A 15,566-nucleotide genomic window follows, 5' to 3' on the forward strand; every position below is an offset into this window, starting at 1 on the left:
GAGAGAGACTATCTTTCCTCTTCCTCACTTGTACAACTCACTCTCATTTTCATACCCTTTTGACTTCCTCCTTTTTTCTCCTTCCTCCTTTCTTCTTTCTCCACTTTCCCCCCCCTATTACTTCCTTCTCCATGCCCCTCTTTAAAAAAAAGCCCAAGACTCCTCCCACGATCAACTCTCCTGCATTCCGATCCGTCGAGCATCTCCCATCTTCGGTCGCATTCCCTGGCGATCTTGACCGACGCTTTTCCGTCTCCACCAACGAACCAGTGCCGCCACTTCCACCTCAACATCCTGCGCATTCCAACGTGGTTCATCGCTCGCAGAGTCACCGCCGTCCGAACACCTTGAACAACCATTCGGTAGTCCCGCCCGCCGCTGCTGCGCCTCCGCGCATTGTCGATGCTGACCCTTCCGATCAGTCGTGGCCACACCCACAGCCAGCTGAGAGACCAGAGGAGCACGAAAACCCGCGACGGTCCAGAAGAAACCTCTTTTCCCTCCACTCGCATTCGTCGTCATCTCAAGCCCCTCGGGAGTCAACTGGGTTCTTGGAACGTAGTCGTTCCGTAAGGAAAACGTCTCCGGCCCCGCAACGACAGGAGCAACGTCCCTTGTCGGTGGATACGGCCGCCGACCCCCACTCGCCGTCAAAATCGAGGGAGTATGTGGTAGACACCACCCAAGACCCTTCCAAGTCCCCCGTGCTACAGGAACAAGCCATTCCACACGAGCCTCGACCACCTCGCTCGCCGCAGACCCCCTCCATACAACGATCGAACACCGATTCCACGCTTCTCGAGCACATATACCGTCCATCCCCTGTGGAGCCCAAGCATCCGGGCGAATTAGCTCCGGGCCCGGTCCAGCAACAATCACAACAACAGAATCAATTGGGTCTGCCTCGTCCTTCGTCGCGACAGTCCCTGGGACCTCCCTCGCCGCTACCACCCCCGCCCGCTTACTCCGACCATTCTGCCTCACAGAGTGCCATGTCCGATCGTCCGCCCAGTGGCCAGCGCGCCCCAACGGCGACTCCACCGCCGGGCGGCCATCAGTCATACCCGCAAGGCAATAACAACCAGGATGCCACAGCACGCAACAATGCTGCCCAACAACCGGAACCGGGTCGTAGTACGCCCACGTCCACTCGCATTCGTGACGAAGGAGAGATTGATGTGCGTACTTTAGTGCAGAAGCATGACGAACTTCGTATGTCTTCCGACCCCCAAGAAAGGTTTTTTCTTCTTCAGAACTGACGTTTATTTAGAGGCGAAGTACTCCAAAGTAAAAAGATATTATTTCGAGAAAGAGGCTCAGGTACAACAGCTGCAGAATACCGTCGCCCATCAGCGCATGGCCGTGTCGCGTACAGTGCTGGATGACAACGAGTATGCCAACCGATTTGGTCGTCTAGACGGCGCCATTAAGGATCTGGCATTTGCATTCCGAAAAGACTGGAAGAGCCTCCCCAAGTGGCTGATGGGTTACGTAAATGATGATGCGCACATCACCGGCACGAAAGAGATGACCGCGATTGGTCGGGCAGTAATTAGTCGGTGGCTTGTGGAGGAGTTGTTTGAGCGTTTCTTCCACCCGGCACTAGATCCCACTTTCAGTCGACAGTTGAAGAGCATTGAGATGAACCTGCGCCGGCAGCAGGGAAATACTCTCACCGACGAGGATAAGGAGAACGCGATCGCGCGCATTTCCAATTGGCGACGGACGACCTTGGATGGTCTCACAGATGCGCTGCAGGGACCAGCTGCCGACGAACACCGGGGTCAGCTGATTGACCATCTGGTAGATAGTCTGGTTGCCAACCTCGTGTCGTATCTGGGTGATCCTCCGCCACCCGGGCTGGACAACGGTGCGCGGATGATTGTGGAGAATGCAGTAGGCATTGCGGATAAGGTCCCCCTGGAGTCGCGCGACGTCTGTATTGAGTACATCCATCCCGGCACTCTCCTACACGAGCCGAACATGAAACTCGAGGCCGGTCTTCCACCACTCGCGAATGTCAGTGTCGAATCCGCCGCAGCGCGAAGGTCCGGCGATCAGGAACACCTCGAAGGACCGCCTGACGAGGCTGATAGAGAGTCGTCCGGGTCAACGAGCCAGGAAGGCGCGCCGGGCGCACCGCATCCCGGACGGGAACCGCGCATGCGGTCGGTAATTAGCAAGGTGATGGGACGGAGAACAAACCAAGCTGTCGCTCCGAACCCCGGTGGCAATGGCGACATGCGTCCTCCCACGGTTATGGAAGAACGGACCAGCATGGGAGCGGGGCGCATTCGGTTTGCATCCTTCATTACCGCGGAAGTTAGGGGACGAGGTCCGATGAATGTGTTGGTCAAGGCGCCTGTATATTTGATGGACTAATGATGATGTACATGTTTAGAGCTGCAATTATGATTCCTTTATGATGATAGCGCGCAGTCTATCTGGAGCGGTTTTAGTCAAACTACTGCTTAAAACAGTTTTGTGTTATCTTCAGTGTCACCTATCGGTCTATACGGTACAACTCTGAAATTGCCATGTAAAGTAATGAACCTAGGAAAAGTGAGTATAAATCAGCAGAAGCTTGACGTGGATGCAAACATAGGTACGTATGTATTGAACCTAATGAAAGGATTCTTCTTAATATAGTGTTTGTTTCACATAGCAGCCTAGAGATCTTCCGTGTTCTAAACTATGGACAGGTTAATTCATCGGATAAATGGCCCTCTATACATGGTCATATGTTTATCCTGGCGACCGTTCGCCATTCCGAGCGACACTCCCTCATACATAGGGTTAATATCTTTCACATAGTTATGGAAAGTAGGGCAACAACAATCTTGCTCACCATGCTACTTCAATTAAACGGCCAAAAAACAACATCGCTGAAGAAACAGCCTAAAATCCAGTAAACGGGGACCCGGAATATCAATATCATGGACCCGCATAAAGGGTACTTTCGGCAACGAAAGTCTGCAAGATCAAGAAAAGGGGGGAGTTCAATGACTCTCCTGAAGCTCTCGATGACCACGAGTATCCTATAGGATTCATTATCTATACTTCATCCCGAGTCGAAGACTGTGACACAGAGTCCTGAGAGGATTCGTGTACCGATGGTTGACGGAAACCCTCTTCCATAGCCCTCATTTGGTGTCTCATATGGGTCCCTGGTTCCCCAAGGCGAGCGACTCCTTGACGGGTGTGTTTTCTGGCGTATGGCCGATAGTCGACGGCATCTTTGCGCTCTTGCTTCGAGGACCTATGTGTAGGTAAGGGCCTACGCCGGCCTTGCTTGTTTTGAATGTCGCATCGTGTCTTTCAATATTTGCGCCACCCGTTGTGTTGGCGATAAGAGGTTCCTTGTGTTCGAGGGAATCAAGATACCAAGCCACAGCATGGGTGGTGGTGCTGTCTGTAGGAGTTGCGAGTGCTACTAAGATAGGAAGAAACAACTGCAATTGACTGGCTTGCATACCCACGCAATTAATCCAGATTAGTACAAGATGACGCGTCGCATCCATTCACAGCACCTGGGGTAGACTTGTACCGATTCTATCAGACATCTGTATCAGTGACTCCTAAGCCAAGCTAATCTTCTCAACTTGAAATCTTCTAAAAGCCAGCCTGCCAATGTACACCCTTCTACATATTTGTAAATGAGGTCACGAGTGTCGATCTCCAGCTTTCCTTATTGGTAAACACAAACAATCTAGAACAGGACTTTGTCCAAGTATTATGCTCTCCCGGACCTTTACTTCCGTAAAGAACTGAATCTACAATTATACATCATACAAAGGCTAATGACTGCAAAGATAACTCATACAAGGGAAGAGGTATTAGCAGCTATACCCCAAATATGACTTGTTGTATTGACAAGAAGGTATATACATGTAAGTACAGGATTCTATCCCAGGCCTTTACAGAAAATGTGCTGAAAAGAATGCAGAATCATATCCTATCCTATATCAGCGAGCTTTGTACCATGTACTCTACGAAACCTGTGAAGCCCTTTTGGTAAACCTGGGCTTGACTTGTGTCGTAAAACATACATGTCGGAGGAAACGCTTTTGGAAGGAAGAGGAACCAGGGATCATCGATAACAGCTCATCCACAGGTATGGTAACAAAGTGAAGGCTGGAATGGTCGGTGCTCGTGGATTTCATATCCGGGAGCTAAATAGAATGTTTCGGAGTCTCAATCCATGGTACTAGGCTTTCCAATCTACATTCTACTGTCTAGCAAGGGTCATCTCCACACCCTGCACATCATAAACTTTTCGTAAACCATTTTCAAAGTCAATCACGCTAGCTTGTAGTTTATTTAAACTTTATTATATGCAATCAGCATTAGGATAAGCACATCATATGGAAAGAAGATATACTATGATGTACAGAGATGCACCATGACTTAGGGGCGTAGGGATGCAATTATCGCAACGCACTCTGTAAACGCAGTTGGGACTTTGGTGCAGGTGCCTTGCTTTCACGACCCAGCATGCCACAGCTACCAGATCGATCTCTGTCTTTTTCTTTTTTCATCGGTGTAAATTCGGCGAAGAACAGGGACGGTTGAATCGAGAACTCTTCCCTGTGTGGGGCAAAGCAAACCCTATACACTCTGAAGCCCCAGCTTCCTCATGACAAGCTCCATGTAGTCATGCATTTTATTTCAACTCTATTTTCAATATCACATACCACTTGTCCATGCCTTTCAGGCCTAAAATATGTTGTCGTTAGGAAAGCGTAGAACGCGCAAGGAAATAAACCCATGAAACAAATATGTTAAATATCATGGGGAAGGCCAGTACCCTAGAGAGCATCGCCATAATCTGCGAGGCATCAGAACCGCTTCTGTTGCATTATATTAGAAATGAATCAGCAGTCTTCGCGAATTGCCCCTGGCCAACAATATCAGCCCTTAATGCGCCTTCCTTTTGCTTTTATTCCTGTGCTTTCCTGTATAGTTTGTCCCGTGCAGCCAATCCATCAACCCTAACGTCCCATAATTGACATCAAACAACTCATGGTGTGCATCGTGGGTAGTAGTGTCCCGGCCAAACAGACTCCGCACATGCCACCCCGAATGTCCCATAGACCCCTGTAGAATTGTTGACGACATCAACAACCAAAACGTTACAAGATGTACTCGGAACAGGGTTGCCGGTACCACAACCGGCAGAACATTTATGAGGATATGGTCCAGAGGATGTGTGTGTTCCGCTGCCACAGCCACCGGTGCCGTAAACTTGTGGTGCTCCTTGTGGAAGCGTCGGTAGAACCAAGGCAGGTGGAGAATGCGGTGGTTATAGTAGGAGACAAAGTCCCGGCCGATGAAGCAGAGGGGTACATCAGTTATAAGCTCGAGCAGTGATGGCAATGGAGGCTCAATGCGGTAGCCGGCAAATCGGCCAGTGATACTGCGGAGGGCGATGAGTTTGAGCGAATGCAAGGCTGTTGTCAGGATCTGGTTTTCAAGGACACTGGGGATGCACTGGAGCATAACCTTCCGGGAAGGCTGCTTGGAGATGGACTGGATCTTGTGTTTCTCCAGAATAGAGGAAGGAGCATAGAGGTCGGCGAGAGCGAAGACAAGTGAACCTAACCAGTAAAAGACGAAGTGCACAGCGAATGTACCGAGCAGCTCAATGTTTTCGGGAGAGTAATTGGCGACTATGTGGGACCATTGGGAGGCCATATAGTTGGGTAGTTTTCCACGATTGTAATCCATGTTTTTGTTAACTTGTGTGGAGGTGCTCAAATTCGTTAGACAATATGGACTGATAGTAGCCGATTCAATGATAGAAGAATGGGCGTCAGTCTAGCAACGATCTAATCTGGCGCTAAATATATTTGATATCGTGAAATGTGAGATCATGACTTTATAGATGAACGTACCGGATGTAGCTCCACGAAACGCCATTGGCCACTGAGGTGAGGTGATGAAAGAGAGATGCTTCCCTCCTACAGAATGCCCAAGGATATCTGCTTTGTCAACTCTGAATAGGGTTTAATGACGCTACCCTGAAACAATAGCGATTAAAATATCGATCTCAGCCATCGACACTCGACGAGGTCGGTCACAACTTCTTGGCATTGTTCAACACATTGAGAGGATATCCTGGGGCATACTATGGGCACAATGGTTGTCATACTAATAAGCTGTTCATAGCATTGTAGACAAAGGCCCAGATTCTATCGATATTGATCGATACTGGTGATATCATTATTGACCTTGTGCGGTTGGATACTGAGAACGCAAACGGCATTCGTGGACGAAAACGGCACCAACCTTTCGGAAACCAAAATCTTAATCTTAATTTTAATGCTATTCAACAGTCCCCACGGACATCTGAATTCTTCGAACACGCTTTGGCGGTGTTCCTTCTTTGTGTCCGATAGCGCAAAATATGGCCTCATCCAACGCGTCTTGTCTTTCAGGACAAACTCCAACTCCGCTCACAAATACACCATCCTGCAACCCTGGATTTCTGTGTATTATTTCCATTTGATATTCCCCTTCATACGCCGTCTTCCTTTGTTTGAATTCGACGTTCTACACCTCCAGTTAACTAATCGATCACTTCTAGGCCTTAACATCACATCGGAAAACCCACCGGTCTATTGCCCACCCACAATAGAATGTCAGACTATCCGATCCCAACCATACGATAATATATGCGCCCAACCTCAAGGCACCTTTGAACCAATTGTCTGTCCCGCTGGATTCTACTGTCCTCCTAATGGCCAAGAAAAGATCCGATGCCCAAGTGGCTTCTACTGCCCGCTAGGATCCTTTTATGCAAAGCGCTGCAGGGCTCTATCAGTTTGCCATGAGAGGAGCGAACGAGAGGTGTCACTGATCGGGATCGCCTGTTTAATAGCGATATATATGCTCTTGCTTCTGTTAGTTATTGCACGGAAATTGAAAGCTGGAGTCGCATGGAAAAAGCTCGCAGCCCGATGGGCAACAATCACGAGGGAAGGGAATTCACATAATGCAGCCATCGAAGAGGTTGAGAATTGTAGCATATTTGACGGGTTAATCAAAGACAGAGGAATGGCCGATGTCGGCATTGAACTAGATATGCACCAATTGGAAGTTACGCTTCAGCATACGGGTCGCCCAATCTTGGACGGCATTTCGGGCAATATCAAGAAGGGATGCGTATTTGGAATTATGGGCCTGTCTGGGGCAGGGAAGAGTATGTCGGCGACTCCCCATCTAACGTCATAGATCACTGAGGCCTGCAGCAACTCTGATTAATATTCTGGCTGGAAAGAGCAGGCAAACGTCTGGAACAACAGCTCTCAATGGAGTCCAAGGAGATCTCACCAGGTGGGCACTATGTATGCGAGTCGATGAAAGTGTTCTGACATCAGAACCAGATTTAAGCATCTTATTGGGTTCGTACCGCAGGATGACATTCTACTAGAGGAGCTCACCGTTCGGGAAAGCATCTTGCATTCCGCACGTCTCCATCTTGGGGGAGTCTGGAGTGACGACAAGATCAAGCTACATGTTAACAAACTGATAGATTATCTTGGACTAACACCCGTGAAAGATCAGCTCGCAGGAGGTGCCGAGAAAAGAGGTATATCCGGTGGTGAGCGGAAGCGGCTCAGCATTGCCTTGGAGCTTGCTGCCATGCCGAGGGCTGTTATCCTCGACGAGCCAACCTCTGGTCTTGATGCGGCGACTGCTTTATCAATAATGAAGCTGCTCAAGTCAATCTCTCTAATGGGTATTACTGTTGTCTGCACAATCCATCAGCCACGGTCAGACATATTCCATCTTCTGGATGACTTGCTCATTCTGGCCTCCGGCCGGCAGGTATATCTAGGACAGGCAGCGAGGGTAAAGGAGTATTTTAAAGCACTTGGGTATGCTATTCCCAGTGCTTCCAACCCTGCTGACATCGTGATGGATATTGTCTCAAGCTGGCAAGTTGGATTGGAGTCATTTAGGCCTCTATCTCCCCAGGGAAGCATTGAAATGAGTATTGAGGTTATTTCCGAAGTATACGAATCTCGACAGGAATCGGAGAGCGTAGCTGTGCTGGATAAACTTGCAGCCGTCCAAAGAGCTCCTTGGCATCGCCAACTACTTCTATATCTGCTTTGTGGAACAAGGCAGCGATGTCGGCAAGTGTTCGGCTTCATTCTAGGGATGGTCACAGCATCAGCCGCTGGACTTTTAATCGGCCTAGGTGTATATGGACACCAAGGTCATGTATTCCAAGGATATTATCGGCAGCCATTCCATCCATTGTCCAGTGCCGTGAATTATACAAGCCTCCCTAGCCTGGCACAGATTTCCTGCTTGGCGATCAGTAAGTAGACGCTTTTTCTCATAGCAAGGCACCACCAACACTAATTCGTTATACTAGGTCTGGCAGCTGCACCAGCCGGAATAAGAACAATTGCAGAAGAGAGTTAGCTCGTTGTCCAGTTACAAAATATTCATTGTACACACTGCTAATGTTCTACTAGAGTTGGTATTCTACCGCGAGATACGTTCGGGCCATTCGAGCACTGCATATTTTCTTGGAAAGGAGCTGTCCACTTGGCCACGCGTGTTCCTATCAGCTTTACATTTCACGACATTTTACAGCATCCTTGCAACCCCGGTGGTTCCATTTGAGGCTTTGCTCCTGCTCAATACTGTCTACTTCTTTTGTTGGTCCTACCTCGGCTCTCATAGGTCGTTTACGTGACTCACGAACGGGTTCCCCAGGCATCTACGGAATAGCTTCTCTCGTGGCATCACTAGTTCGACGCCAAGACGCACTGCTGCTGGCGATGCTCGCAAGTATGATAGCCGGCATCTTCAATGGTGCCGGGCCGCTCCTCTCGCGGGTCAAGTCGTGGAATATGGCCTGGTTCTGGTATATTTGCCCAAGTGTAAGTTTTGTCAAATACTAAGCCACCTTCTTCAACAAAGTATGCGCCTAATCAGGGGCACAAATTCAGACCTGGTATTCCGAGGCCTTTTTCAGCGAACATACAACTCCATGGTCGTATTTGTATGACGTTAATGCAGCATCAAGCTTTGTTGGCTATGTCACTGGCAGGACCCCGTTCGATTTAGGGTAAGCATTCGTGGTTCGTCTTGTTCAGAATTTGTTTCAAGAGATTAATAGCCTCATCTGGTGTGTGCAGAATGGTGTTCGCCATGGGAATTGTGTACCGCATCATCGCGTATATATCACTGATGCTCCCGGTGGTCGATTTCACCTTTTTCCGAAAGATATTCAGGTAGGGCCAGTGACCTTATTCTCGTCGGTATGACTGCGCAACGAACAGCCTGCGGGATTACCGCCTATGGATTGCGGGCTTGGTTTATGTCCTAATAGTGATAAAATCAAAAGCACAACGACGGCAGCCAGCATTTAGCATTTGTCGAACATGCTGTATATTCATTAGTAGTGCTCGGCTCACTTACTTTAATGCGTTAGTCCAATGAAGTCACAATCAAGGGTTGGGGGCTCGGTCGGGTCTACCGTCCACATATAATATCCATGCTTCAGTATTTGAATATATGAGTATATGTCATTCTCAACTTGACATTGTCTCTCGTTTAATTCTGCCAGCCAATCGGAACTGCACAGTGGTCGCAATGGCTTACCGTACTCGGGCTCGGGACAATTTCCGCTTTGCCCAGAAGCATCTTCTTCGCATCAACCTCCGATCAATTCAATGTAACTCTTGGGAGGATCCAATTACAAAATATGTTCCGTTGTACGCAGTGTGACAAATCATACCAGAGAAAAGCACATTTGTTGCGCCATGAGTTCACGCGTACGTTCGGAATGGGGTTCCTCGTGCGATGTTGCCAATGGACATTGACCCTCTACTAGATTCCGGCCAGGCCGCTTCCACGTGCCCCTTTTGCAAGAAATCATTCTTGAAACCGTAAAGACAGCCACTCATAACGGTTTCAAAACCAGATCTAACTCTTTGTCCCTCCAGAGAGGTTGCTCGTCGACACAGTAAAGCATGTGCAATCAAATACAACCAACAGCCTGCCCCGGCAGCCAAGCCGGGGCGGAAGCGGCAGTCCTGCGATCAATGTTTTGCCACGAAAAGGGCGTGTGATAAATGTTCACCGTGCTCTCGTTGTCGGTCGCTCGGACAGCAATGCACGTTTGAGTCGCAGCATGAGCCTTCAATAGGAAGCCCCTGCTCCACTGACGTCTCGTTATCGCCATCGGTGCAACCGGCTACTCCACCAAAGGAGGGATCGCAGTTTTCGTTTCTTCGGCATTTCACTGACCCTTGCGTGGAGAGAGATAGACTAGCAATCGGAACAACAGCAGAATGTTCTGTCCGAAGAAATCTCGAAAGCCTCTATTCCCACCTCGAAGATGCGCTAATACCGCCCGATCCTATGGGGGTGAATTTCGGTGACATCCCAGGCACCGAATTGTTCTTTCGTCCTCCATTGATCACGGATGAATATTTCCCTACTGATCTTCTAAGCTATGGCCCTACCAAGCTCTCAGAGCAATTACACGAAATAATGCTGGAACTGATTGAGACCTCAAAATCGATGAGACTTGACGACACTGAGGATCCACCGGTACAACTCGATATTACTCAACTGGCCCCACTATTCACAGTATCTAACGTTGCGATCTTCATCTCTGTATTTTTTCATTCTCTCTATTGGCATCTCCCCGTCGTGCACTTTCCGACATTCGACCCGGGCAATGTTTCCAACCCACTGCTGCTCTCAATCTTTTTAACCGGTGCAACATATAGTAGTTCCTTAGACGAAGCGGCATTATTACCCAGGGTTCTGGACGTGGCCGAGGAGCATGTGTTCCGGAAGATCACAACCCTATCAACACAGGTTGCTCCGCCTACTGACGACCTCACACGGCAAACACCTACCATCCAGCTCCTTCAGGCCGCACTAATCATCGAAATGCTACAGTTCGGCCAAGAACGGATTGAAACAAGACGCCGCATTCGTATCATCCGTCATCCAAGCCTAGTATCTCTGATGCGTTGCTTGGGAATCTTCCACCTCAAGCGGTCCGCGCCTCCCACGACCTGCACTGGGGGCGATGGCACATGGAGAGCATTAGTCACAGAGGAAGTCTGCATACGACTTGCTTCTTGGGTCTTCCTTGCGGACGGTTTCCTTACGGTGTGTTTCAAAAACCGACCCACCATATCTATCTTCGAGATGGAGTGCCCCTTCCCATGGAGGACGGAGCTATGGGAGGCCGAAAATGCATCCGCCTTCAGTCGGATCGCCGCCACTGATGCAGCGAAGCTCCCAATGCCTTCCGTAAGGGAAGCCATCCGGCTGCTACTCGATAATTCTGAAGCTGCACCCGTACCGTCCAGCTTACCCCTTTCCGCAGAGCATCTATTAATCATGATATACGGTACGTCCCACGGCAACTTCATATCCCTCATCATTTCGCTAAAGACATAACTGCAGCGTTGAATTCTCTCGCATTCCTAGCCAGAACCGACTTCTTCGGCTCCGTGCCCCTGAAGAAAATCAAATCCGGCGCCAACAAGTGGAAGCAGATCTGGAACTCCGTGTACCAGGATACAAGCAACGACCAGATACTCCCACTGGGGTACCCGAAACACGCAGAAGAGCTTTGGCTCCTTCTGACGGCGATGCTTGACATTGCTACTGAGAATTCCTCGAAGCTCCCGTATCTGGACAACGCCGCGACAGATGATCTAGGAAAACTGAACGAATTCATTCAATGGTGTTGTCGGGATTCATAATACACGCCTCTATTATTAGATTACATTACTAAAAATACATTAATGCCGCTGCCTTCAATCACTCTTGAGAGCCTGCGCCTTGCGGTTCTCATTCTGTATGAACCCGTCCTCCTTCGGCTTGCGGTATGTCCCACTCACCCTATCCCAGAACGTCAGGAATTGACCATAGTTGTAGTTGAAGTACAGATGATGCATGGTATGACACGCTGCACCGTTGACGACGACAGATTCCGAAAGATACTCGGCGTCATCTGCGTTTATTAGCCCTATCCCCCTCATTTCCCACACAACAGCAAACTCAAAGGGAAACTCACGAATAAAAACCGTCCACATAGTCACGAACACAAACAGCCCCAAGTAGGCACTCTTCTGCAGTGGAAAGAGCAACGGATACACATGGTAGGGAATACTCTGCGACCAGCCATCCACGGGGTGGAACGCATAGCTCGCAAACGGACTCGGCATGATCCATTTATGGTGCGGCTTGTGCAGCCACCGGTACACGGGCGGGTAATGCAATCCCCGGTGGATCCAGTAGATGCCACAGTCCGTGAAGCACACGAACAGCGGGTACTGCAGCCAGTTGTAGGCGCGGAAGGGGGCTTCGTCGTTGAAGTCGTATAGCTTGGTCCAGCCGCGCACCTCGGCGAGAAAGAACGGGGCCGTGAGCACGGCGATGACGGGGATCGCCGAGAGGCCTTGGTGGATCTCTTGGCGGATTTGGTTCGGCAGGAAGTGTGGGTGGCGCATTACTCGCTTGTCGAAGATCGTGTGGTAGACTACCGTGCTGCCGATTAAGTACAAGGCTGTGGCGAAGATCCTGCGGGGGTTTAGAATCGGGGCCTGTTGGTTTGGTTTGCCAGGTCGTGAAATACATACCACCCGATGAGGAAGAGGGACGTTGTCTGGCGGGCGAGATCATCTCGCTTCCATGCGCTGCTGTCTGCGTAGGGAGATGGCGGCAGTGGATAGTAGAGGCTAATGTGTTTGTTGTATGTGCCTGCAGGCGCCGGCACGGGATTCGTCGCGGGTAAAATTGATGCGTATAATCTGTCGAACACGAATGTGTCCAGGATGTCGAGAAGAACATCCATGGTGGCGTTAATTACAAGACGGTTCAGAATATAGTGCACCGAAAGGAGAAACGTTGAAGAGTAAATACAATGAGACAGACTGAAACAATCCAACGGCGCATCGCCCTTCTTATATTGGGAAATACCTACATGATCCATTGTTAGGGTTGGCCATTACCTACATTACGCTGTATGTATGGATGGACGGACCTGCCGCGGACAATACCTACCATGGGGAATACCCACACGGGCAATACCTACCAAACAACCCCTTTACCTACAACGCTCCGATGTCGTACGATATTCGAAACTTTCTATGGAGGTTTGTAGCCCGGAAATCGTCCAACTCGGGTAGGCCATGAATAAATAAATAATGAAGTGGGAGGAGGACGCAGTGCCTGACTAAGCTGACAATTGGCAATCGTAGTGATTCGCTACACTGGACAACTCCCCTCCACTTCGACCTACCAGGCTTCCAAAATCCGCAATCCGAAATACAACCTCAAACAGGAATAGGAGAGTGTTAAATATACAGGGATGTTGCACACGGAGCGAATCACCTGACAGAATTTCCCAACAACACGTCCGCCTAAATATCCACATCTCACCTAAACAAAGAAAAAAGTGAAAAAAAGGGGGAAAGGTAATAGAAACCAAATCTACCTCCCCCAAACCAAATCCCCCCTCTCAGCAACCGTCCTGCGACACTTCTCCAAAATAGCCGCCTGCCTGGCCACCTCCGCCAAACTGCCCAAGACCTTGCGATTCCCGCCCACAAACCCGTAAAGCGCGTACGGGATACCCACATCCCGACAGAACTCCATCACCAAAGCCTGCGTGCGGCGCAAATTATGCCGCGGCACGCGTGGGTACAGATGGTGGATGGCCTGGAACTGCAGTCCGCCGTGGAACCAGTCCAGCCAGGGCGGACAGTCGACGTCCATGGTTGTACGGAGCATTTTCTGGGCGAAGGACTCGGTTGGGCCGAGGTCGGTCGTGGACATTGCGAAATGGGAGACGGTGAATTGGACGTGCAGGGGCATGGTGGCCATGTGGCTGATCAAGACGAACGAAACGCGGGACAGTGGTGTTGGGAGGGCTTTGTAGAGGATGCCGTAGCCGAACCAGAGCCAGAAGATGAGATTCCCGCATATTTCGAACCAGCGGTGCCATCTGGCGGGGCCCTTGCGGGGCCCTTGGGCCTGGAGGAGGAAGATCCAGGATTGCACGTAGAGGTTGAAGCGGCCGAAGAGCAGAACGATGTAGTACAGGTAGGCTTGGTAAGGGACGAGGGCTTGGGCGACCTTGTTGTATGCCAGGAGTCGTTCGTGGTAGGTGGAGAAGAGGTTCCCGAGAAAGCGATGGTTAACGGCCAGGAAGGGGAGGTGCTGATTGTCAGGATCATGCTCGGGTGCGTTGGTGACGATGTGGTGCACGTTGTGGCTGCGTTTCCACCAGCCCAGGGACAGGCCACCGATCGGTGCGGCGATCGTCATCCCAATCAGACTGTCGATCGTAAAGTTCTGGGTGATTCCGATATGGCCTGCGTCGTGGGCGGCGAAGACCATTTGGGACCAGAACCAGGCGAGGAAGAGGGCGCTGGTGTTGTACCAGCCGATGTGGAGGAGGAAGAGCATGATACTGAACAGAAGGGAGCAGCGGGCAAATTCCCAGGCGTAGGCTGTGTAGTTGCAGTTGTAGAGGCCTTCGGCGTGGATTCGGCTGTGCAGGAGTCGGTACTGGGCGACGATTTCGTCCTGAGTTACAGGGTCCAGAGGTGGGTACTGAGATAGGGTGAGTTTGATTTCTTCTTTGGTTTGCGTGTCGAGAAAGGTTATTTCGTCTTGGGTGGCCATATTCTCCATTGGCTCAGGCTCGCTGTGTCGTTTGCGGATGCCGGCATCTGCTGTGAGCCCAGTTGAGGAAGTGTCCTGCTTTTCCTTGACTAAGATGGCCGACTCGTCTTTTCCATCCTCATCCGATCGAAATACTCCCCCTTGAATTGGTGGCACGAAATTGATCCATCTTCCCTCAATCCGCCCAATTTGATATCTTGCAATCATTCGTCGCGTCTCTTCACAGTGGAATCTACAACCCGTCAGTATCAAGCAAGCTCAGCCACATTTACCGACGATAGGCAATTGGGTGTCTAACATCGTAAACTCATCCGTCGCATCCTTTCCCACAACATGCTGGATGGTCTTATGTCCACCAGGATGGTACGGAATCCAGGCATCCACGCGCAGAACCTTCTGGTTCACGATAATAATCGACTGACCCCCTGCAATTAGGGCCTCGATTTGTCTACGTGAGAGGATCGCATCACCGGTAGATCGCTGCATGATGCAATGGGGAATTGATTAGTACATGGGCAGGGTTTGTACCACGGTTCGTACGTCAGGTTAAGCTTGGTTGGGTGTGCGGGCCGAGTGTTTCCACTCGGGATCGGCCTCGGGGCTATTTTCGGATATTACGTCTCCTATCGATGCAGGGTACGGGGTAGCTCTTTCTTACGGGGTTGGTAACGCAAACAAACCAAGTTGCTCTTTCGCACTTCATAGTGGCTCACCTACTCTGTAAATCTACTCGATGACTCTGTATTGCATTTCTCGATCTCCACTACTGGATACACACGGAGGTGGGAAAGCAATTCCAGGCACTTTGTTAACGACAAATGATGGATGGGTTACGTGGCGGATTGGAGGCGGGGTGTAAGCTTATTTCAACACGATGGCTGGGT

At 50.1% G+C, this 15,566-nt stretch overlaps 6 protein-coding genes across 6 annotated transcripts; 3 read left to right on the forward strand and 3 right to left on the reverse strand.

Moving 5' to 3' along the window:
* Nucleotides 1–131: 131 nt before the first annotated feature.
* ABOM_001555 (uncharacterized protein) lies at nt 132–2,382 on the forward strand (the record flags this gene model as incomplete). Its single annotated transcript, XM_022528685.1, has 2 exons — nt 132–1,212; nt 1,271–2,382. The coding sequence occupies 2 exons, from the start codon at nt 132–134 to the stop codon at nt 2,380–2,382; spliced, it is 2,193 nt and encodes a 730-aa protein (XP_022393503.1).
* A 2,535-nt stretch (nt 2,383–4,917) lies between these two features.
* Nucleotides 4,918–5,727, reverse strand: ABOM_001556 (sterol desaturase family protein; the record flags this gene model as incomplete). Its single annotated transcript, XM_022528686.1, has 1 exon — nt 4,918–5,727. The coding sequence occupies one exon, from the start codon at nt 5,725–5,727 to the stop codon at nt 4,918–4,920; it is 810 nt and encodes a 269-aa protein (XP_022393500.1).
* Nucleotides 5,728–6,336: 609 nt separating this feature from the next.
* Nucleotides 6,337–9,092, forward strand: ABOM_001557 (ABC transporter; the record flags this gene model as incomplete). Its single annotated transcript, XM_022528687.1, has 7 exons — nt 6,337–7,201; nt 7,251–7,335; nt 7,386–8,329; nt 8,387–8,431; nt 8,490–8,675; nt 8,734–8,900; nt 8,970–9,092. Coding segments are annotated over 7 exons (2,415 nt in total), but the record flags the coding sequence as incomplete, so codon positions are not given.
* A 1,294-nt stretch (nt 9,093–10,386) lies between these two features.
* Nucleotides 10,387–11,753, forward strand: ABOM_001558 (uncharacterized protein; the record flags this gene model as incomplete). Its single annotated transcript, XM_022528688.1, has 2 exons — nt 10,387–11,395; nt 11,452–11,753. 2 exons carry the CDS (start codon nt 10,387–10,389, stop codon nt 11,751–11,753), a joined length of 1,311 nt encoding a protein of 436 aa, XP_022393504.1.
* Nucleotides 11,754–11,807: 54 nt separating this feature from the next.
* Nucleotides 11,808–12,847, reverse strand: ABOM_001559 (sterol desaturase family protein; the record flags this gene model as incomplete). The annotated part of the gene is made up of 2 exons (XM_022528689.1): nt 11,808–12,573; nt 12,633–12,847. The coding sequence occupies 2 exons, from the start codon at nt 12,845–12,847 to the stop codon at nt 11,808–11,810; spliced, it is 981 nt and encodes a 326-aa protein (XP_022393505.1).
* A 638-nt stretch (nt 12,848–13,485) lies between these two features.
* On the reverse strand, nt 13,486–15,168 carry ABOM_001560 (fatty acid desaturase; the record flags this gene model as incomplete). The annotated part of the gene is made up of 2 exons (XM_022528690.1): nt 13,486–14,914; nt 14,981–15,168. 2 exons carry the CDS (start codon nt 15,166–15,168, stop codon nt 13,486–13,488), a joined length of 1,617 nt encoding a protein of 538 aa, XP_022393593.1.
* Between the last annotated feature and the right edge of the window lie 398 nt (nt 15,169–15,566).

The sequence above is a fragment of the Aspergillus bombycis genome, assembly GCF_001792695.1.
Source record: "Aspergillus bombycis strain NRRL26010 chromosome Unknown contig00006, whole genome shotgun sequence".
Taxonomy (NCBI): domain Eukaryota; kingdom Fungi; phylum Ascomycota; class Eurotiomycetes; order Eurotiales; family Aspergillaceae; genus Aspergillus; species Aspergillus bombycis.